This window comes from Spodoptera frugiperda, unplaced genomic scaffold, assembly GCF_023101765.2.
Source record: "Spodoptera frugiperda isolate SF20-4 unplaced genomic scaffold, AGI-APGP_CSIRO_Sfru_2.0 tig00001192_1, whole genome shotgun sequence".
Classification (NCBI taxonomy): domain Eukaryota; kingdom Metazoa; phylum Arthropoda; class Insecta; order Lepidoptera; family Noctuidae; genus Spodoptera; species Spodoptera frugiperda.
Window position 1 is genome coordinate 20,802 of NW_026095725.1, and position 23,496 is coordinate 44,297.

At 36.3% G+C, this 23,496-nt stretch overlaps 3 protein-coding genes across 4 annotated transcripts; 1 reads left to right on the forward strand and 2 right to left on the reverse strand.

The window, feature by feature from the left end:
• Nucleotides 1-61: 61 nt before the first annotated feature.
• On the reverse strand, nucleotides 62-8,740 carry LOC118264676 (WD repeat-containing protein 3). The gene is made up of 16 exons (XM_050707649.1): nucleotides 8,451-8,740; nucleotides 8,097-8,306; nucleotides 7,467-7,664; nucleotides 6,799-6,972; nucleotides 6,091-6,287; nucleotides 5,538-5,758; nucleotides 5,197-5,317; nucleotides 4,752-4,953; nucleotides 4,223-4,312; nucleotides 3,537-3,674; nucleotides 3,020-3,289; nucleotides 2,118-2,282; nucleotides 1,748-1,813; nucleotides 1,218-1,378; nucleotides 724-946; nucleotides 62-258 (listed from the first exon to the last, which is right to left on the reverse strand). The coding sequence occupies exons 1-16, from the start codon at nucleotides 8,619-8,621 to the stop codon at nucleotides 94-96; spliced, it is 2,772 nt and encodes a 923-aa protein (XP_050563606.1). The 5' UTR covers nucleotides 8,622-8,740; the 3' UTR covers nucleotides 62-93.
• Nucleotides 8,741-11,236: 2,496 nt separating this feature from the next.
• On the reverse strand, nucleotides 11,237-16,008 carry LOC118277961 (zinc finger BED domain-containing protein 4-like). The gene has a single exon (XM_050707650.1). It carries the CDS (start codon nucleotides 13,421-13,423, stop codon nucleotides 11,867-11,869), a length of 1,557 nt encoding a protein of 518 aa, XP_050563607.1. The 5' UTR covers nucleotides 13,424-16,008; the 3' UTR covers nucleotides 11,237-11,866.
• Nucleotides 16,009-18,920: 2,912 nt separating this feature from the next.
• On the forward strand, nucleotides 18,921-23,390 carry LOC118264249 (uncharacterized). Of its 2 annotated transcripts, none has more exons than XM_035576695.2 (3): nucleotides 18,921-20,278; nucleotides 22,428-22,645; nucleotides 22,730-23,390. In XM_035576695.2, exons 1-3 carry the CDS (start codon nucleotides 19,980-19,982, stop codon nucleotides 23,329-23,331), a joined length of 1,119 nt encoding a protein of 372 aa, XP_035432588.1. In that variant the 5' UTR covers nucleotides 18,921-19,979; the 3' UTR covers nucleotides 23,332-23,390. The 2 variants fall into 2 exon arrangements, with proteins under 2 accessions (XP_035432588.1, XP_035432587.1); XM_035576694.2 differs by having other exon boundaries at nucleotides 18,922-19,575; nucleotides 19,650-20,278; nucleotides 22,428-23,390.
• Nucleotides 23,391-23,496: the final 106 nt, after the last annotated feature.

Below are 23,496 nucleotides of genomic sequence, written 5' to 3' on the forward strand. Positions count from 1 at the left end.
ATTCGCTTAAAATTGTTAGACTGGTAAAATGCTTAGACTGGTTTCGAAATAATACAACAAATGAACTTATGTATAGATATATTGATCTTAGAACTAGGTAACAGTAACGATGGGTCTTTTGACTGCCTGTCGCGCCCGTCTCCGCTTGTCTCGCTTGCGGTTCTCAGTGAATGCCTCGCGGAACAGTTGCTCGTTGTCGGCCGCCTCGGCCTCGCGCCGCAACCACTGCAGCGCGTGCACGTTGTAGCCCACCATGTCCTGAGAAACAGAACTACTTATTAAATGCTCATAAATAATTATAACACAAAGACGGGTGATCGTTCTACCGGAAGAAGTAAGATGCAGGACCACCGAACATAGGTTTCAGAGGTATTTCTTATTAAAATGAAAAATCGATGAACTAAGGTTGCCATTTGCACTCACTAGATGGCGCCAATTTAGTGTACGGTCTGTTTCTCCAAGCAATAGTTCTCAAAAAAAAAAACTGTGCAATGGCTCGAGTCACTAATTCTATATTGGACAAATAGACCTCAAACTACATGACCGCCATCTGGAGAGCAATTTCCATACACTATTTAAAATTAGAACATTAACGGTAAAACGGGAACGGTGAATAGGGACAGAAGGGTGACTAGATACTATGAAGAATTCCCTGTACCTATTCACCTCTCGATCCCTATTCACCCCTTTTTACCGTATTGATATAAAAAAACAGGAACTCACTCGTAACTCGTTGAGCCGCATGTTGGCTTTGGCTTGTATTTGTATCATATGCTTGAGTAGCGCCTGGTTGGCCACGATGGGAGCGTGGTGGATCTTCAGCAGGAACACAGCGAGGCGACAGAACAACTCCGTGTGGTCGCCGCGGTCCAGGAGCTTCGGTAACATCTTTATTATATCGCATGATACGCTGAACGGAATTAACAGGAGAGCTTCTTCCAAATCACTGTAATCAAAAACAAAATCATTCAATCAAAATTCTTAAAAAATAAACTTAGCAGGGCCAAAGATAGTTCGGCCGGTAATGACTTAAATAAAATTTAATTATTCTGAAATATTGATCCTCTTATCGAGCCTGCATAAGTAGACTTAGCGAATGAGATATGCCAGAATCAGAATCGTGTCATTTGGCGTTCCATAACTTGTCTACCCCAATGGGAGACAGACGTGTTGATATGCTTGTTTGTTTATAAGAATCTCTTTATGTCGATCCATACCTAGACCGTATCCTCTTGAGTGTTTCGACGAAGAAGTGTTCGGGAGTGGTGCAGTTGTAGGCGGCCATGAGTAGAGGGGGCTGCACGTATTGGCCGCGCGCCTCTGCTAGCTCGCGCTTGTATTCCGCACCCACTGACAGGCACTCCATTATTGAGTCCGCCTGTAAAACAAACATAATATTCGGTCACATCTTATAATATTGCATTACAGTGCAAGAACGTGGCTGTTTTATGCAACTTAATTGGGCTGAATCGGCTGGGGAAGTACCATCTTCTTACAGCATACCAGCGTGAAGGAGGGATGTAGTTACCTACTATATATTTTAGTCCAGAAGGGAAGTCCATAGTAACTTGCCCGACCTACTGTATGATTGCGTCATAATTTTCAGTGAGCCCTTCTTTCCACAAATGATTCTCCAAGGCATTTGTAATACCTCTGGTGTTGCAAATGTACTGAGGCCATAGCTTATTGTAAGTTATCAATAAAATGTTTACTTTACTCTAGTAAAATAATTGTATTGTTTACTTACCGCTTTCTCAGCTCCAATAGTTTTCTTGGTTGGCATGTTGAGACCTGGTAGACCGGGTACTGGCGCCTGTTAATAAATTACGTAACATTATAGAGATCGAAAGAATAGATTGTGTGAGGTATGGTATGAACATTTGTTTGACGACTACAAAGTTTGATGGGGGCGTTGTTTCATCAAATGATTAGGCAAAGAAAAAGAAGATACGATGGGGAACTAATACCAGTTATTATCATTAGCACAAAGACGACATATCACATTTTCTAACATGTCTAGATTGAGTATTATTCTCAGAGTAAGATAAGAGGATATATATAGGAGGATATATATTGTACACTCTAGGTTTAAGTTATTGTTAAAATGTAGTACGTACGTGTTGTTCTCCAGTGGCGAGTCCCTCGTCCTGCTCGTCGGTGTCGCCGAGCACGAGCGGCTCGTCGGTCCTTGCGTACAGGCGCAGCGCGCGGTCGGCGCCGCACGACGCCGCGTGCAGCCCGCCCGACCCCACGCACACGCCCCAACACTCGCCCGCGTGGCCCTGCCCACATAGTAGCGCACGTAAATAGCCGATCAGACAATAAGCTAGTTTCCTACTAGTCAAATTCAATACTTTTTTCGAAACGTCGAAAACGATATTTTCTATGAACTTTGTAATAGTCTGCTATTATGACGTCATAAGTTATTGACGTCAAATAGCAGACTTATTTCTAGAAATTTAGCTAGAAAAAATCGAATATTAAATAGTTCATCAAATTTATAAATGAGAGTGTGATTATTTTTTAATATTTTATTGTATTGAAAAGTTTTAATAATTTATTTTTGACCGAGGATACTACCCAATTCACTCCTAGTCTTCCCACGGGTATCATAAGTGTCGACAATTCTGTGAAATTAATAACCGATCTCAATTCTAAATATCTGGGTCAATCAAGTTTGATAGAGACTCCATACAATTACTGTCAAAAATGAATCTTAATTCAGAGATATTAGATTGAGATTGGTTACCAATTTATTTCGATTGTAAGCGACTACATTTAACAGAGACCAACCAACAGGGTTCTCTGATAAAGGTGAACCATTTAAACTGTGATCTTAATATGACTTTACGCAACGTAAAAATGTTAAATCAAATATGTATCTTTATACTGAACACATAACAATACATATTGTATATTCATTACAAAATGTTAAGTAAATGTTAACTACGACAATGTAAAATCTCCTCTTACAATACTTTTTAAAATAGAAAAATGCCGTTGAAAGGAATCTACTCACATTTAAGGTAATAATGTTATCGTACGTATCAGCGTCCCACTGCTTTACTTTCCCATCTTTCGATGCGGTAAAGAAGTAATGTGTTGAAGGTACGAATTGTAATGAAGTCACGGAGTCGTTATGTGCAAAGATGGACTTGTGGCAGTCTCCAAAGTCCATGCCCCAAATCTTGACGTTTCTGTCGGCGGAGCCAGTTGCTATGATGTTGGAATCGTAGCTGATGTCCAGACACAAAACTGGTAGCTTGTGTCCATATAGAGATAGGTAAAACTGTGAAAGAGAACATTTTTATTAATTTTTCTTTTAAGATTTGTTTACTATACATATGTGTATATTCGTCCGAAGCAGAAGTACCCTTAGTATAAGTTTGCTTTAAGTTAGTAGGAGTAACGATTTTGTATCGAAAACAATTGCTAAGGACTGGGTTAAGTAACCATTAAATGACTGAGTGTGGCAGTAAGCTAAAGAATTTAAACGTTATTAGTTACAAAATAAGGTACACTATTAAGTGACTGACCTTAAAAGTATCTAGGAAGAAGATTTTGACGGTAGAGTCTAACAACGCTACTGCAATGAATTTGTTGTTTGGGCTTATTTTCACTGCGCACACCGACTCCTCTAGCTCCAAGGTCCTTGTGTGTAAGAGGGACAGCACCTAAAACAAATACATACGTAAGTTACAAAATGAGGATTGTCATTGTTTGGGCCTAGTTAAGTTTATGACCAGTGATCGGATATTCGGATGCATATTTGCCTAAAGTCAAAGTGTTGGTTAATATGGAATTATGGAACGCACTTTTGTATCGAAAACATCCCGGAATTTCGGATTCATTAAATTTGTTTTTTTTTTGACTATAGAATCAAATCGGGTGTTGGAATATTTACTTAGTTTAAGGTGTTGGATAATATTATAGAATGCACTTTTGTGTCGAAAAAATCCCGTTATTTCGGATTGAAGAAATTTACTGTATTTATTATAGAATTATTCAGCATATTATAGATTAGTTTCGCATTCTGAAATCCCGGGATTTACATTGCAGAAATATGTTTTAAGAAGCCGGTTCCATAACTTTCTAACAAAAAATGAACTTTAGGCAAATATGCATCCAAATATCCGATCACTGTTTATCCCATTATGATTGATACGTCTTTTTATTCCAAAAGGTTATATTTAAGCGATGCGATGAAGTTAAGGGATGGTACCTTTGCTTTTGATTCTCCCGTTGGATCGGGTATAAGTTCAAACTGCCAGAGTTTGACCGTCTTGTCGCCGCCGCCAGAATAGCAACCTCGCTGCAAAACAAACGATGGACGTTAGTTTAATGTTACAAACTATTTGTTTTTACTCACCTATCTGATAGTAATTGAATCACTCTGTAAAGGTAATTTCTTATTCTTTCATAATAATACAGTTTGTAGAAGTTTATCTAAATTATCATGCATTTACTTGATGGCCATAGGAATCAGTGACACATTGACAAGTGTGGTTTATCAAGGTTTTAGGCTATAAATCTATACTAATATTATAAAGCTGAAGAGTTTGTTTGTTTGTTTGTTTGAACGCGCTAATCTTAGGAACTACTGGTCCGATTTAAATAATTCTTTTTGTGTTAAATAGCGCATTTATCGAGGAAGGTTATAGGCTATAAATCATCACGCTACGATTAATAGGAACCGAGCAGAGCGGGTGAAACCGCGCGGAAGTAGCTAGTCATCTATAATTTTGTCTTACCATATCAGGAGTAAGTCCAACAGTTGAGCACTCAGCAGTATGCGCGGGCACTTGTTCCAGAACCTTCCCGGCGCCCACGTCGATCAGGAGCAAGGAACCATCGGCGCACCCCACCAGCGCGTGTCTGTCGCCGGGCGCGAAACATATACTGCACGGACGACCGCACGGCACTGGGATTGTACGGAGACAGGCTTGTGTTGATCTACAAAACAGAGATATACAATATAGTATTGACGTTTTACAGCATTGATCATTTGACGAGGTAGGTCAACCAGTTTCAAGCCACTTTAGGGGCTCATAAACATGATAGACGTTATAAGTCAAACCGTTATGTGAGCATTACCTCTTCAGACACGTAAGCAGTCAAATAAAATTAATTAAATACGTTACACGAAAATTAAACACTGAAGTACAATATTTAAAGGACTTGCCAAATATAACTTACCTACTCCAAAGTTTTACAGAATCTGCAGAGGCTGAGATTACCGCCAGATTATCTGAACTAATAGCCACGCACCGCGGGTCCTTCTGATGGCCAGGCTGAGTAATCTGTTTCAGACATTGTACTGTAAAAGAGAACAAACACAAAATAAATAATTAAATACTCTAGATAAAACATACAGAATATACAATATTCGAGAGATAAATAAATTAAAAATAAACATATACTGTCCCACATATTTAACAACTGTGTTATTTCCTGAAGATGCCTCCATCTCACCTCACAAGTGCATTGTGCATGGTATAGATTGCTTTATATATAGCCTTTACATACAAATAACTCACCTTGATTTCCTTCAGTAATCTTTAAGCTATGTAATTCCACAGTATTGTTGGCCAGAGTGACTCCAACTCGGAGTTCCCCGGTAGTGCCTAGTAGGAGGGTGGTAGACTTGAGTTTAGCGTCCAACTTGATGCTTGACAAACGTCTCACTTCATCAGACAATGTGAGCAGCTCCGGTACATCTGTAGATTCAGTTTCTAATTCGCCAGCTTCTTTTAATTTCCTATAACAACAATCAATTATTAATAATTAGTAATCAATCTTAATAAAAGGAGGATACTATTTGCGTAGGCGCATTATATGCAATCGACAAAATAAATATGTTGCTAGCACAATATACGTAACATTGTGTTATGTACGTACACACAATATTACTAAAAAAGGTAAAAAATCAAATGTGTTGCTTATTTACTGAGATAGCAGCTGTTTACAAAAATATTAAATATTACCGATTTAACCGGTAGTTACGGGTATTGGTATTGACGTCACTCAAAGGTAGACCGGCAGAAATAGTCTATTAAAAATAAATATACAAGATAAAAACACAATACATACGCTAATTTTTTTCTTTGCTTCTTAACTCGTTTATCCATTCTGAGCTTAGCTTCATCATCAGAGCAGAAGGAGAACAGTTCGAGCAGTGCATCAGTACCATGACACGCTAGTACACTCTGCCCAGGGTCGGTAGAGAGGCCGACCACGCGGCCTCGCCCTCCTCTCACAAGAGTGCCTACTTGGTGACACTGTAATACCTGTAATGTCAGCATATTATTGTATGTGAGTTACATAACTTAATATACTATAATTAGAAATATATATTGCAAGTTTTTAAAAAGAAAACATTCATTATTTACATAGAAATATCAAAAATATAGCACAACTAATAGTGTGTGAGATTTAGTTGATAACATGTACACATGAACATGTAGTATAGATACTGTTGTATCTATAAATGGGCAATGTAAACAAATATACAACTAATTATGTTACAGTCAACCCTCGTCAATTCCAAATTGAAGAGAATCTTAAAATATTTATTACTTTATTTCTATCTTCTCTTTTTCTGCAATTTTGTTAACGCCAATAAGTCAGAATCGTCGAGTAATTTTGTTACATAGCAATGATTTATTCATTCAAACTACCAAATGTATAATATACTAGTGCCGAAACATTATGTAAATAGAATTTTTAGGGACCTTGTGATAACTTCGAAATATCAAATGTTTTTAACTAATGTCAACTGTATTTAATAACAAATCTTACCGATGAATCTTCAATAGTGTCATTTTCTTCTAATTTTACGATTTCAAGTTGTCTTGATAGCTTTTCTTCATCTTTGACATCAGCTGTCCAGTTAAGTTTCCACACCCTCAATTCCTGATCCATACTGCCAGTCACTAAATACCTTTCTTCTTTTAAAAGTACTGCAGACCATATCTAGGGAGAAACAAAAATAAAATTTTATTATTTAGGTCAAACTTTTGTTTATTTATATTTATTATCTATTTATTTATTTTTATTTTCAGCTATGGTCGTCCCACTGCAGGGCAAAGGCCTCAAATATGTATATATTAATATATATAATTTCTGGAACTACTGGTTCAATTTGAAAATATCTTTTTGTGTTAGATATGCCATTTATCAAGAATGATCATGAGTTATAAAACATAAAATTATGATGTAAAGGAGCGGAGCAGAGTAAGTGAAATTGTGCAGGAGTAGCTAGTGTAAATATATACTTAAATTAAATTAGTATGATGTTATTTGGTAGTGTTTTTACTATATTCTTTTACACCTGTAGATCAATAAAGTAGACATGCAAAACTGGATAACTATTTAAAAAATGGTTCTAAACATAAATAATATTTTAATGAAATGAACAATACAAAATCGAAATTATTTATAATATATGTTTAAAACACCATACATACTTCCATTTGATGTCCTCCTAAAGTTTTGAAACAGTGTTTTGTTTCAATGTCCCAAAATTTTGTGAATGTATCCTTAGATGTGCTGATGACACAGTTCTTGCTATTTACAAACAGTACACTGGTAATAGCTCCCTTATGGCCACTAAAGCGAGCCTTACCAGTTTCTGCCACAACATCCCACAAGATCACCTCTGTATCCTGAAATTTGAGAAGTTAGAACTTTAAGACAGTTCACATAACTATTTAAAATTGATATCTCTCTCTGTAGTAAGCCCCTCATGACTGACGAACATGGTCATCATAGTATTTGCATTTGAAGCTAATTATTTGTCTCCATCGGTTTCTGTCCGAGCATCATGAACGAGTTGGTGGAAAAAATTATATATTGCTAGATAAATTAATTAGCTTGACACAAAAATATGATGTGTATGGTGGTGTATACACATTTTTTTTGTGTGCTTTGTGTCTATTCCTTGGTGTATACCAAGGAATGCAATACAATGCAATACCAAGGATTTCTTTGGTGGTTAAGAGTATTTAGAAAGTATTAGAAGAGTAAGTAGAAAGTGTCTACAAGAAAAATTAAAAGCAACAAGACTTTAATGATTCTTAAAATATTACAGAACTCACCTTAGCACCGGACACCAAGCGGTGTCCTTGTTCATCATACTGCAAACATGTGATAGCAGACTTGTGACCAGCAAATACACACACAATTTCATTGTTGATAAGTTCATATATATTTATATTTCCATCTACATAGCCCACTGCTACGTGGTTACCACTAGGACTAGCTGCTATTTGTGACACTACGACGTTGTCTCCGGGAAGAACTTGAGCCTGAGGAAGTAAATACCACGCATAAACAATAATGCAAAGATAGACGATGCAACAACAATTACAGATATACTTTAATAATTAAACCCACTGGAATAGAAATTACAAAGTATTAGAACAATGAATAACAAAAATATCTAATCTTACCTTCTCGCCCAGCCTCATATCCCAAATCACAACATGTTCACATGCTCCAACAGCAATGTATCGTCCACTTACACCATTTAATGACACATGCGAGCTATTACAATCAGCGCTAGCTATCACATTAAAGGTTCCACTTGGTGCGTAACGTAAATACTGCTTTGTAAGACCCATTTCTATCAATATTTCTCAATTTTGTTTAGTGATCATAACCTCAAATGACTCAAAATAAAAAAACTAAACAACAACTCGTGCCTGCGACAGTGACACACTTTGATACTAGACACTGACACTGACAAATGATACCATAGAGAAGAAGTATTCATAGACAAAAAAAGCCCATAAACATAATAGTGAGACTTGGTCTATGGTCTAACATTTTTTTTGTCCATAGACAATATAACTTTTACTTTTATCAAATCACTGTCTATAGTGTTTCCCTATACGTATTATACTCTTTGGTATTCATATTCATGTCTTGCCTGTGCCTGTGCAGTGTTGCCAATTTAGCATATTTTATGCTAAATTTAGCATAATTTTATATCGTTTAGCTTTTTCTTTTGTTATTTAGCATATAGCATATTTTTTAGCATATCAATTAATTATTTAATAAAAGTTAAACCATGAAACAAACCACTGTCTTGATACCTTGCGATGTAAATATCGTCGACATTTCATGCTCTATAGGCACCAAAGAAATATATAGTCTTGGCAATGAGGCTCCCACGTCTACATGCACAACGGCTGAGGATGAAGACCAGGATATAAATATTTTATTTGATAATTTACATCTTTTTATTATTATATATAATTTACGATTAAAACCTAACATATATTTGACTACCTACTTCCGCACGGTTTCACCGGCTCTGCTTGGCTTCTATTAATCATAGCGAGATGTTTTATAGCCTTAGATAGCCTTCTTCGATAAATCCACTATTCAACACAAAAAGAATTATTTGGACCAGTAGTTTCGAAGAATGGCGCGTTCAAACAAACAAACTCTTTAGATTTATATTATTAGTATAGAACAATGTTGATTAAATAATATTTGAAGTTAAATGACGTTTTATTCGACATCGAAAATTATTAGCATAATTTTTAGCTTAAATTATAAAGCCTTGGCATAATTTTGGCAAGTTTTCAACAGCCTATTAGCAAATTTCATGTTAGTCTTGTTGGCAACACTGTGCCTGTGCCTGTCTGACTTTTGTGCAGACAACAAATTACAAAAAAAGAAATCTTGCTTGTGCTTTAGTAGTTTACTACTTCCTTCTGTTCCTGATGTTCTTGGTGCGGTGTCGTTGTGTTTATTTTCTTAGTTATTCTGGCCTAAGAGTTCAATAAGTTTACTGGCTTCTGTCTAGTCAAGAAAGAATACGATCATAAAGGAGTTAGCGCATTCAACATTTTTGTGTAAGCGTGTGTTGAGATCCTACTCTACTCGCTCCTATCTTGGCTTTCCTTGTTTTTGGCAAGGATCCACCTCTAAAGACACACACGGATCGGAATTTTCTTTTGCAATTATGGTTCTTAATTTTTTTTGCGATGAAACTATCGAAATCGCCAACATGTGGCCTCCATTTTGGATACTGTTCAACTACAACTGGCACAAGTTACAAATTGAGATTTAGATGGCGATGATGGATAATCCATACAATATAATGACCTGATTCATATCATGGGATACCAATGTGGTCGTGCACATATGAAAGAAAGAAAGAAAAACCGTTATTGCACAATGATGCTCAAGTGAATAAATAATAAGTGTCCAATAACAAAAATAGGTTTAAAGTGCGGCGCAGCGCTAGACCAAGTGCTTAGCCCCGGTCACGAAGGCTCGAGTCCACGGCGCTGATTTTCAACATCAACCAGGATGTTATATATGATTAGGAGTACGTATGCGTATCGAGAATGTTCTAATGTTCAATCACAGCCGCAGAAACAGACAGTTTTCCTGTGCAAAGTGCTTATAAAAATATAATCAAGGATGCTGGAATTAAGATTTAGTATGCTGGGAGCGCAGATCTACACGAGACACAATGTGTTTTGTATTGTGTGTCATATAACAATAGACTAGAGGTTAAAATGACAATGTCACACCTGTAGGAGTCAGTGCTGATCAAAGTGGTGACTATATGCATATACTGGCAATACATTGAAAATCCTGATAACCTTTGATGATACCTACTGTTCAAAGATGGTTTTTATTGAAAATAAGGACAGGTGACTAGCTACAGAGAGGTTTGCATTTGGTGTGTTCGCATTTGCTCAGTATTGTGCATCACAATACTCAGATGATAGTTGACTGAAGATTACCTATTGTGTGCCAGAATATAGTTTCAAGAGAGAAAAAGCTAACCTTTTGCTTGTTAAACAGTATAAGGCAGTGAGGGAAACAGTTTCTTCAACAAAAGAAGAATCTTGTGTAGTCAGCACACATTCTGTATTGTACAATTGGCTAAAGGTCCTCAATTGAATTCCATTGTGACTTGATGTCCGTCCAAGTTGCACCAGATTTGATTTGGTTTTGATATATTCTATATTTGGTATTATATATTATGTTATGTATTTATATAGTATAATATCTGTTATATATTCATTTAAAAATGTTTTTTTAACTCGGTTGTTGTGGTCTGTCTGTTAACACAAGTAAAAAAATTGAGTTAGACTGAAAAGGCTTAAAAGTTAGAAACTTGTGTCAAAAAATATATTTGTCTGTTGGTTAGGCTGTATTTGCTTGTTTTCAAAGATTCTTAACCCTCTACTGCATGAATTAGGTATGAAGGAAACGATAAAAAAAATATTTTATGGTTATTGTGCCTTTATTTACTGACAAGATTTACTATAGAAAGGAAATTAAAAAAAAATGGTTACAGGAACTGAAAAAAAAATTTAAGACCATATGAGCTGATTAGTATCAAAATCAGTCAACTCTGTTTCAGAAAAAATTGCAATATGCTCAAGCTTCTGATTTAACTATATGGCAACATCATACCGTGTTAAAAATTCGTCAGTCTATTTGTATAAGCTTTTTAAAAATTCTAAATCAATAACATAATAGCATCTCATACAAAAAAAGTACAAAATCATGATTTAAAAATTGGATTTGACTTAGTTTGATAGTGTAGTATGGATTTAGCTTGGTTTGATTGTTAGTTGTATGGATTTGACTGTGTATGAATGTTTCATGTATGGATTTGACTTATTTTGCAGATTGTGTAAGTGAATTAGAGATGAAACGGATATCCGGTAACTATCCGGTATCCGGCCTATCCGGCCTTGTTTTAACTATCCGGCCAGATACCGGATAGTAATACAGTATCCGGCCGGATACCGGATAGTTAAATTTTTACACAAGGCAAATCATACTCCACACACATCAAAAATGTTTGTTTTATTAATTAATATGTATTAGTTTAATACTCAAAATTAACAAGTGGCAAATTGTGATGAATAAATACCAAATTTTCCGCGTTTGTTGGTAAGAGGCGACTTCGCTTGGCTTCGTATACCAGACCAGCTTCTGAAAATAGCCTTTCGCTGTAAACGCTACTGCCAGGTGCTGAAAGATAAATTCTAGCAAATCTTGACAACTGCGGGTACTGATTTTGATTAACTGACCACCAAATGTATGGGTCGTGATTGCGATCGATTCGAGATGTCTTTAAAAAAAAGTCAATCTCGTTAGCAATTGGATTTTGTTTTTCTTGATCGTGGCCTTCACTACTATTATCCTTTGCCACTTCATCGAAACAGTTCCAAAAAGTGTCATGAGCTTCACGTGTGACCTTGGATCCAGTTTCATCTTCTTTCATTCGTTTAGCAGGTGTTGAAGATGGCGATGATCTTTCACCGTCAGAAGAAGATTCCTCGCAAGAGTTTTTTATATACTCTATCATGATTTTCTGTCGGGCTTTTTCAGTTTCAAGAACTCCTAAATAATCTGACTTGAACCTTGGGTCTAAAAAGGTAGCAATTAGGTAGTTTGGATTATCTCCTAAGGATTTAAAACGACTTTCCAATTCAGCTTTCAAAGAAGCTCTCATACGAGCTAAGTCTGGTGTTCTTTGTGCAGTCTCATTTTTGTCTAAATACTTTTTTAATGCAGAAATATGCGGAATCGCCTCGGATATACAGGAAAGGCCAGAACTTGTAATTTTCGTTATTTCTTCAAATGGTTTTAAAAGATTTATGCACTGCTCCATTAGGCCCCATTGTTGTATCGTCAAATTAGTGAGTGTGTCATGTTCAGCGACATAAAGAGAGATAGCCCTTTTTTGTTCCAACAAGCGTTCTGCCATGTAGTAGGTAGAGTTCCACCTCGTGTTGATGTCCTGCACTAACTGATGCTGCGGTAAATGTAACTCCTTTTGAATTGCAAGCAATTTTTCTTGTGCTAAACTTGAATGATTGAAATGAGTTACTAGACGTCTTCCAGTAGCAATCACGTCTAATACTTCAGCTTGGACCTTCATTGCCTCAATAACAACTCGCTGAAGTGAATGTATGAAACATCTAGCAGAATCATACTCTGCAACTCGAACTCCTTTTACCATATTAGCGCCACTATCATGGATTAGTAAATGAATTTTATTTCTATCAATATCCCAGCGAGCAGCAATAGCGTTCAGTTCCTTTGCTATATTTTCTCCAGTGTGTGATCCTGAAAACGGTTTCATAGCAAGAACGCCGTGTTGCAGTTGAAATTCCGGAGACAACCAATGGGCTGTGAAACTCAAGAAGCTGGAACTATTGTGCAGGCAGGTCCAAATGTCAGAAGTAACAGAAACTGCAATAGCTTTTGAAATGTTTGTTTTAATTTTGTCGTGAATTCTATTGTAGATATCGGGCACAATTTTTTGAGAAATATAAGTGCGACTTGGTAATTCATAACGAGGTAGCGCTTGTTCTAGAAGCCTTTTAAACCCAACCTTTTCTACGATACTGAACGGCTCGTTATCTAGAGCAATCATTTCTGAAATTAAATAATGATATTTCTGGGCTTTGGCATCATTTACATTCCAAAGTAATTTTCTTTCAAACGATTCCGACAGTGTTAGTTGTTTTTCTGCTGATGATGACGATGCACTTGTGCTGGGAACGACATGTACCGGAGCCGTAACAGGCTTTGAACTTTCACCAGTTTTTTTTTATTTATCAATTTAAACTCCTCTGGATGTTTGGACTTCAAATGATTACTCATCGCTGAAGTACCTAATAAATGACAAAAAAAAACATACTTTAAAATATTGAAGGTTTCCGATTCACAATGTACATCAATAAAAAAAAAGCTAAAGTCATAAACTTGCATTCATAAAATTGGTGAATGTCGTTTTATTTAAATAATTTAAACTAATTTCAAGTAAGGCCGTAGTAGTAGGTACGTAATGAAAATAAAAATGAAACGACACATTGACCAAAATTTTGTTATACTGGTACCTACTAAGTTTGTTTATTAACAAAATCAGTTTAAGAATATAAGAATATACATATTTTTTTGTTTTCATATCTTTTCGTTCAATTGAAGCAAAAACATAACCTCTAAAACTTACGTACCTGCCTTTTTTCCTTCACCACCTCGAGAAATTTTAACGTGACACAACAAACATACCGCGTACTTGTTATCGTCACTGTTTAAATCAAAATATTGCCATATTGGCGATCGTGTTTTTGAGGATGACATTTCTTGTTAATCTATCAGAATTCAAACATAAAATCACGACGACAAGTGATAAACAACGAAATAAACAACAAACGAACTGAGAAACAAACACAAATTGACACGCGCGATAACACTCGAACGCCCCCGAGTCGACCCGATTCCGCTTACGTCCGCCGAATGCGCGTGAATATTTCCGATCTCGTTCACCGCGCGAATATTCAAATCAAACTGATCGCGTCAATGCAATAAAGGGCCGAATATCCGGCAGCCGGATATCCGGCGCTCCGGCCTAGTAGCTTGCCGAATATCCGGTATCCGGTATCCGGCCAAACTACTATCCGTTTCATCTCTAGCTTGCCCAGGGGTTGCAAATTTCTGTAAAAAATCAATATCAATATAAAAAATACTGTAAAAAAGATTTGTTTTAAAGAAATTATTTATTTGAGTTAGGATAACCAGTTAGGTAAGGTGAACGTAATTTTGGTAATCAACAATGTTTAAAAACTTATAATGCCATTATACAATCAACTTAGGCAACTCTTCCTCTGATTCACATCTTTCATTTGAATAACAATTAATAAAGCTATCACTTGACCGTTCAATTACATTTTTATAGTACTCAAGGTCCGGTAAAATATCCCACTGGTCTCCGTAGTGAGCTGTTAACAGCTTTTTGACATCGTCTAGTTTTTCTTTTTTAACCACTACATTAGTTTGTATGTTTCTTCGATTTATTAGACTAGCAGTTTTGTTTTTCTTGCAAATATTCTTGTATGAACCCAATGCATTTTGATACGATTGTTCAGCACGTACTAATATATTATGTTTCTGTTTGTTCCTCTTAATGAAAAACCTCTTACATTGCTTAATAGAAAAATGCATTGCATTTGTTCCTTTTAGTATTTCAGTACTCGCCTCTTTCCAATTCTGAACGATGACCTCTGAACCTAATTTCAGAACGGTCCCATGCTCTTCGAAGATATTGTAATAACCTTGCGGGTTAGGTATAACTTCTTCCTTTTTTATTTTTTTCTCAATTTGGGCGAATACGCGATCTGGTGACAGTAACGAGTGACCCACTACTGGAAAAAGTAATTCCAGAGTCTTTATTCTTTCTGGAGCATAATCCATAAGATACAAAGCATTCCTAAAACGGATGTATTTTTATTTTGGCCACGAAAAAGTAACTAGATATGTCACGAATATTCGGCAACTATTCGTTATTCGGCCGAATACCGAATACCAAACCATGTAAAAAAGACAAGCATATTACTCAAAATTATGTATTTATTTCCAAAATTACAACACTTTAGTAATTAAAATTAACCAATGGTAAGTTATGATGAATAAAAACAAGCTTTTCAGCATTTCTTGGTAGCAAACGATTACGCTTTTCATCGTAAATGATACCAGCCTCAGAAAATAACCTTTCACTATACACGCTACTTCCAGGAGAAGAAAGATACACTTTAGCAAATTTCGAAAGGTTTGGGTATTGTTTTTCGTTTGCAAACCACCACTTGTAAGGGTCGGCCTTCCGATCTAAGCGAACTGTTTTCATATAAAAATCCAACTCGTTTGCCACAGCATTCTTCTCCATGTCCTCTTCATCATTAACATTTCGCATATTATCTGTTGCGACTTCCTCAAAGCAGTTCCAAAAACTGTCATGTATTTCAATAGTCCTATCATTTTCATTCAAGTTTCTTTTTTTACGAAGTGGAGAAGAATCGTCATCGGTAGGGAGACCGAGGAGGGTTGTGACACTTTTTGCTTTCACTCATATATTTTGGTTAAAAATTAACCTATATCTGTGAACTTTACATCAGTCGAAAGCTTGTTCTATTCTCTATTAGAATCAAAAATAAAAATACACAAAACTAATAAGTTTCCCGAGATAATGGATTAAAACCAAAGCGACAACCCGTGTCACAACTCTCCTAATACCAAGGTAAGTTGTGACAGTGCTCGAGGTGAGTTGTGACACTTCAGTGTTTGGAATTTATCGGCACTTTTTGTAGATTAAAAATGAACAAGTAATTACGAAACAGTTTTAATCATAATCTTTGGCTAATTAAGTAACATAATTATTAAAACTTAACAAAATAAATCATCTTTCTAAATGGCACAGAGAGAATAAAAATACTTAATATTAGTTTAATCCGAAAAACAATTATGACACTCGTATTGCAGTTCTCCCCCAGTACAATCTTCATGTGACCATCCTTTGCAATTAATGCATTGCACCCATTTTTCGTTAGGCCTGCTATTGGCAAAGGGCTCGAGGCAACATAAGCAAAAACATTCATTTTCTGTGCCATCACTGCCCTCATTATCGTCCTCCTCTTCGTCACGAATATTCTTTGTCTTTGATTTATTTTTTGGTTTTTTCCCCTTTGGTTTCTTAGCATTTTTATCAGTAAAAATGCGCTTCTTCACGTTCTTCACTTTCCTATTTTCCTCTATGGCAGCAATTTCATCTTTAACTGGTGTATCTGTTAGCACGGCAGACTTGATCTTACGTCTATTCTGTTGCGTGGCTTTTCTTGGCGGAGCTTTAGGCAACGGCCTTATTGTTTCTGGCGAGAATACATTAGATTGGGTGGCAAGTGGATTACGAACTGTAGATGTAGATGCAACAGGTTCAATATTTGCAGGCTCTTTAGAGTTGTCGCCGGTCATAACAAGAGGAGTCACATTACGTTCTTCACATCCAACGTGCTCGTTGTGATCTCTTTTTTCTAGACCTTCCCCAACAACAACGTCGTTCTCAACTATATCAACTGACAAATTTTGGGTGGGGGTTCCTTCTTCCGGATTTTCTATCAATTCTTCTTCTGCAGTAATGGAAGCTTGTTCTGGCACAGGATTGGTCAAAATGCGATCTGTAACTTGGCTTGGCAAAAAATCTGCTTCTCCAAAAATATCTGTATTAACAGGCCATGTTCCTGTTGCAGCAAAACCAGCGCTGATATTTTTTGCAGTGATCGCCACATCAAAGGCAGTTTTTGTTATGGAAGGGATATCATAGATAGACATAACTTTGCCAGCATTTGACCGCATCCAATTATCACAAGCTGTGTTAATGGCCTTTTTAAGAGGACCAAAAATTGCACGATCCATTGGTTGCAGCTTGTGTGTGCAGTGTGGAGGGAACGTGAGCAAAATTATGCCGTTTTCCCTGCAAAACTCTATATTTTTCAAAGCCATGTGGGATGAATGGTTATCCAGAAGTAACAAAGCTTTTTGCTCTTTTGTTGGCCTCACGTGGTTTGTAAAATGTTCAAGAAAAAAGTGAAAGTCGTCTTCCTGCATCCACCCGGATCCATTTGCTGTTCCTACTGAACCTGTTGGGCCATCCCGAATAAAATGTTCTTGAAATCGCTTCCGAGGGAATATAAACATAGGTGGTATATAATTACCCAAGGCGTTCCCAGCCTACCCCGGAGCTGCGGACTACCTAGCGGGTTTACCGGGGCTCCGGCTCGAAAAGCAGGAGAAGGAACGGGGTGGTTTTTAGTCAGTACGAGTCTGACACTCCCTCTCGCCTCGCCCAAGGCGAGAAAAGTCATTGGATGTTTTTCCCCCATCAAAAAAAAAAAAAAAAAATTGGCCAAGACTCCTGTATAGTTTTCAAAAAAGGCAGCGACATTTGTCCTATTAAAGCTCGTGGCGCGAGCGATGCTTGTAGCTTGAGGTAGCCTAAGAGATAAATTTGAATGTCTCTTCATGAATAGCTTTAACCACACTTCTCCAGCCATTTCGTTTTTTTCCCATGATTCAGGAACTTTTTTATTGTGTTTTTTTGCTAATAAATAGGCTAAACTCCTTGTCTCTTTTGTAGTCAGTCCATAATTAGACGCGGCACAAGTCAACAAATAATCGCTCAATATCTTTTCTTCGTCCTTCGTAAAAACTGTTGGGCTGATATAGCCTACAGATGGAGCCTCGTCTGATAATTGTTGTTGATGTGCCTTTTTCTTTTTAATGTATCTTTGTAAAGACATATAATTTAGATTATATCGCACCTTCGGTGCAACAAAGTCACAACAACCCATTTTGTAATTTTACAGGAGAAGACTTTTAATATATTTTTCGCATGTAATGCCTCATTTCTGGATTACTATTTGTAGTAGGTTCAAAATATTTATAAAATAAAATGTTTATTTAGTTGGCTATAGTTTTACATAAAAATCTTATATTTCATTACCAAAAAATCCTAATAAAACACATAACAATAAAAAGTGTCCTGAATTGTGACTTTGTTGCACCAGAAGTTATTTAGTTTTATGACTTAAGCAAGGTTTTTTACATAGGGTTTTAAATGAAATAAAGTGTCATAATCAAACATAATTCTATATTTTCCTCTCTAAAAATCAACTACTAACAAAAAGGTAACGAAAAACAATTAAATTCTTATAACTACAACATTAATTGGCATCATTTTCATACTTTGAGTTACAATCAAATTGTATAAAATGCAGACTTACATAATAAACAGTCTTTTACACTAAGGAATTCACGAGCAGTCTCATAATAAGTCTTAATGGTTTCATAATACTCTTCAAAATTATAAACAATAAAATTCTTAGAAAAATAAAAACAATAGAAAGCTTTTTATCAAAAAAGGTAGGTTAAAATCAGCATTACTTTTTGTTGTCATTACAGTAGACAGCAAACGATACTTATTAAGAAATAATTAACAATAAATGAATACTATTAAGAACATTGTTCGTTCCTATTATTAAAAGTTATTTATATTTTTTATTATAATATAAATATCAAAAAGATGTTATTATTCAAATAAACTATTAAATGTGTTTTCATAATATTTTGGAACTATATTAGCAGTTATTAGTTGTTGAATATCTTGCTTTTTATTGTTCGCAATTGGTAACTTAGAGCTGTATGCCGCACACAATTGAATATCTGAGATATTTTTTTTGCCTGCACGACTAATTTTAATTTTAGCTTCTTTCCAACGTTCACTTTTATACGTGGTTTTGTACAAATAGGTATCAGTGTGCTAAGCACGAAAACTATCGAGAAAGTGTTCGTATCGCAATCGAAAGAATTTTCTATGAGATTTGAACAGCGCCCCTACCGTGCGTAAAAGGAACTAAATGTCGCAAGCACGAATGTTTTTGACAACTATCGTATAGTAATCGTATCGTATTGCTATCGAAACCTAGAACATTTTGATACAAATTGGAAGCACGAACGAGCTTTTGACGTCCGGTAACGTAAATTTCGAAGGCTGGCTATCGAAACGACTCGAAACATTTGTCACTCAGAATTTGACGGTGAGAAAGGTACAACTAACATAAAAATATTATAGTTATTGTGAGATTTAGTTATTGTGAGCTTTTATAAAATGCCAAGACCGCCGTTGTATCAGCAAAGTACAACAAGTACTTTGCTTGCTGCTATTTTACTTGGAGAAGATGATTTAAGAGAAACTACGTAAGTACCTAACTATCCAAGTTATATTTTTTTCACTCACACAGAAAATAATACGAATTAACTAATTGTTACAGCGAAATCCGACGCCGAGCTATACTCAGAAAGTCGGTAAATCCAATGGATATTACCGACACTGAGTTTAAAAACAGGTACAGGCTGACTAAAGATGCTTTCAAGTTCCTTTGTGATTCACAACGGGACAACGGCTCAAACATGACAGCAGGCAGCCTGCTGTCATGTTTGAGCCGTTGTCCGTAAGAGCTCGTTCCCACCTGTCGGCTATCGGATCCGTATATTAATCGGATGTCGGCGCCTTTGTTCACACACACGATTAATAATCGGTTGTCGGCCACGGTCGAAGCTAGTGCCAATTTCAAGCACTCTACGCGAGGCGATTGTGCACGATGGACGTCGACGAAGCTCTTGTTGTGATGTATTATTATTTGAGAAGAAAACGAAGAAAGACAGCCAAGGAAAGAAAATATTGGGTGCACCCAATCCTGAGAGAAAGATTTAGTTTGGGAACATTTCAGAATTTAATAACAGAATTGAGGAGTGACGAAATTAAGTTTTTCAATTATTTTAGAATGTCGATAACTACATTCAACCATCTATTGGCTCAAATATCAGTGAGCATAAACTACCAAAATACGAGATTTAGAGACTGCATTTGTACTGAAGAAAGGTTGGCGATATTTTTAAGGTAATATAATTATACATATTAATTTGTATAAAGGAAGAGATAAAACAGTCACTTTTAGTTCACATATATTTATTGAAAGAAATAACTTTAATTTTTTTTAATTACGAAAACAAATTAGTGGAGTTAAATATTACTAAAATCTAAGTCCGAATCTTGAGTATTACTTGAATGTAGTGACAAAGTAGGTGATGCTGGTTCAACGAGTTGGCGTGTCGAATATCCATATCCACTTGGAGGGAAGATATTATTCTGGTTTAATGGTGGGTGCACATTCTGGTTTTGTGACGAATATACAGATTGTTGCACGTGATCTCTTGATTGTGAATGCCAACCATAGTTTGATGAGTATAAACGACTTTCACGCTGCTTTTTAATATTTTGAATCAGTGACAGCACGCCTGATTGAAACTCTAAAGTTTCATTATCGTCAAAAGACGTAACGCTCGGTAGAACACCTTTAAAAAAGAGAGCATTGGATGTTCGTTACTTCTGTCTGACTGTAGCCTGCTATCTAAAAACTGGCTCATTTTGTCATCGAGACAGGAGGTTTTGGGCTTTTTGGAAGTGCTTGGTAATAGCAGCTCTGAATTTATATCTGTTGTATTGGCCGCTGATGCCTCGGGACATGTATCTGTTGGACGCTTCTTGACAGAATCATGAGTTCGATTAGGCTCAGCCACTTTTTGCAGAAAACTCATCTGTTCTTTATACAAAGGTCACTAGATAAGTTTTGCAAAACAACGTTTATTTTTACAGCCTTTCAAAATAATTTCCATCACAGTTTATACACTTAGTCATACGTAAAAACCAATCATCAAAAATGTCTTTCCATTTTTCTTCCGGGAGTTCTGAACATGCTTGGTCCCAAGCAGCCAAAAGCTCAATATCTGTAGGAAATCGTCTTCCTTTCAACTGATCCTTGATGATAGGAAAAAGAGCAAAGTCACAGGGCGCTAGGTCAGGGCTGTCCGCAGGATGTTCAAGTACTTTAACACCACTGGTGTTCAAAAATTCGACGGTATCACGTGCTCGATGCCCGGGTGCGTTATCGTGATGAAAATGCCAAGTGTCCATTCTTGAATTCAGTCGAATTTCCTAAAGCTTCTGAAAAACTTTTGGCAAACAATCGTCGATGTACCCAGAGGCGGTTACAGTACGCTGACTTTCTAGAACTACTCGTTCCAAAATACCCCGCCGAGTAAAAAATACAGCGATCATTTTCTTTTTGACTGAACGTGATTTCCTCACCTGAACTGGAGTTTGTTCATTTTCAAACAGCCAAACTTTATTTTTGTTTTTCGATGGTACGTCGAAGTAATATAGCCATGTTTCGTCACCAGTTACGATATTATTAATGTTATTAGAAGTACCATTTTCATATAACTTTAACATTTTTTTACACCAGTTCACTCTTGCCTCCTTTTGTTCAACTTTGAGGTCGTGCGGCACCCATAGTGTACAAACTTTTTTTACGCCAAGAATATCGTGAAGAATTTTGTGTACGCTTGGTGCACTTATCTGCAGGATCTCTTCTATCTGTTGATATGTTATACGTCGATCTTCTTTTAATAATTTTGACACTTTCGCAACGTTTTCTGAGCCAGTAACCTCAATGGGACGTCCTGATCTTTGAGCGTCATTAACATTAAAGTTACCACGTCCAAACTCACGATACCATCGGTAAACTGTAGTGCGGTGAGGACACTTTTCTCCCAAAACAGTATTCATTTCTTCCACACACTCATCTACCGACAGTTGACGCAGAAAGTTGTAACGCATAACAACTCGCAACTCGGTATTAGACCATTCAGACATTTTATTTGTTAAAAAAATTTTTACTACTTAACTACACGATTAATGTCGGGTTATTATGTATGAACTGTCAAGATATTAGCTGCAGTTTCAAATAAAAATATTTTTGTCTACCCTCCATTAATAGAACGAATGTATTGCAAGACTTAACTAGTGACCTTTGTATATATATGGCTTTGAAAACTTAGCCCCTGCTCCGGATTTTTTGACGTCATTTTTATTTGCTCGCATCCAGGCATCTCGTAGATTCGACCACTTTGTAGATACTAATTTACCTGCAATTACAATAGGTACATATAGAAATGTTAATTATTTTACCTACTTAATTATTTTACAGATATTGCGCATCGGGTTGTTCCTTCAAAGAATTGCACTATAGTTACAGAGTTGGTGTGTCAACTATTAGTAAAATCTGCAAAGAAATTAGTTCCACTATCTGGGATGTATTAAGAGACGAGTTCATGCAAATTCCTGATAATGAGCGTAAATGGTTGGAAATTGCAAAAAGTTTTGATATGAAAGCCAACTTTCCGCACTGTCTTGGAGCAGTTGATGGTAAGCACATAAGAGTGGTGAAACCAAACAATACTGGCTCGATGTATTTTAATTACAAAGATTATTTTTCATTTGTTTTACTAGCCGTTGTTGATTCAGAATATCGTTTTATTTTTATGAGTGTTGGCTCGTATGGAAAAGAATGCGATTCTTCAATATTCAAGGAGTCAACTATATGGAAGAAACTGAATGATGGTAGTTTAAATATACCAAAACCAAGGCCTCTACATGCAACACTTCAAAATGATATGCCTTATGTTCTCGTGGGCGATGAGGCTTTCCCTCTGTCAACAAATTTGTTAAGACCTTTTGGAGGCACTCATTTAGACCACATGAAAAAAATATTTAACTATCGTTTAAGTCGGGCAAGAAGGTACGTTGAATGCGCATTCGGTATTTTAGCCAATAAATGGAGAATATTTCATCGGCCACTGGATGTCCACCCAGACACGGCTATCGAAATTGTAAAAGCGTGTACAGTATTACACAATTTTGTAAGAGAAAAGGACGGTCTGAACTTTGAAGATATTCATTATGCGGCAGAAAATCCGATGCAAGAACAAGTACAACTGCAAAACTGTAATCCACGTGGTGGTCCTATTGCAAATGATATACGGTCTGAATTTGCAAACTACTTCGTTTCAACAATAGGCTCGGTGCCTTGGCAACCAGAAGCGCATGGTTAATATTTATGTTTTGAATTTTACGTATATTATTAAATAAATAACTTCAAACACTTACCACATGATTGTCTTTCTTTTTCGTCCAAATTGTCAAAATTAGGTATGAGTAGGCAGCAAACTTCCCGCCAAGCAGCTATTTTCAGGTTCTTATCTTTATAATCATTTAGA

Excerpts from the sequence above, each read along its gene's own strand:
- LOC118264676 (XM_050707649.1), bottom strand. The coding sequence starts at position 8,621 with ATGGGTCTTACAAAGCAGTATTTACGTTACGCACCAAGTGGAACCTTT. Across the intron at positions 3,675-4,222 it reads CGGGAGAATCAAAAGCAAAG|GTGCTGTCCCTCTTACACAC; the intron begins GTACCATCCCTT and ends TATTTGTTTTAG. Across the intron at positions 1,379-1,747 it reads CTATTGGAGCTGAGAAAGCG|GCGGACTCAATAATGGAGTG; the intron begins GTAAGTAAACAA and ends TTTGTTTTACAG.
- LOC118277961 (XM_050707650.1), bottom strand. The coding sequence starts at position 13,423 with ATGATTGCTCTAGATAACGAGCCGTTCAGTATCGTAGAAAAGGTTGGG.
- LOC118264249 (XM_035576694.2), top strand. The coding sequence starts at position 19,980 with ATGGACGTCGACGAAGCTCTTGTTGTGATGTATTATTATTTGAGAAGA. Across the intron at positions 20,279-22,427 it reads AGGTTGGCGATATTTTTAAG|ATATTGCGCATCGGGTTGTT; the intron begins GTAATATAATTA and ends ATTATTTTACAG.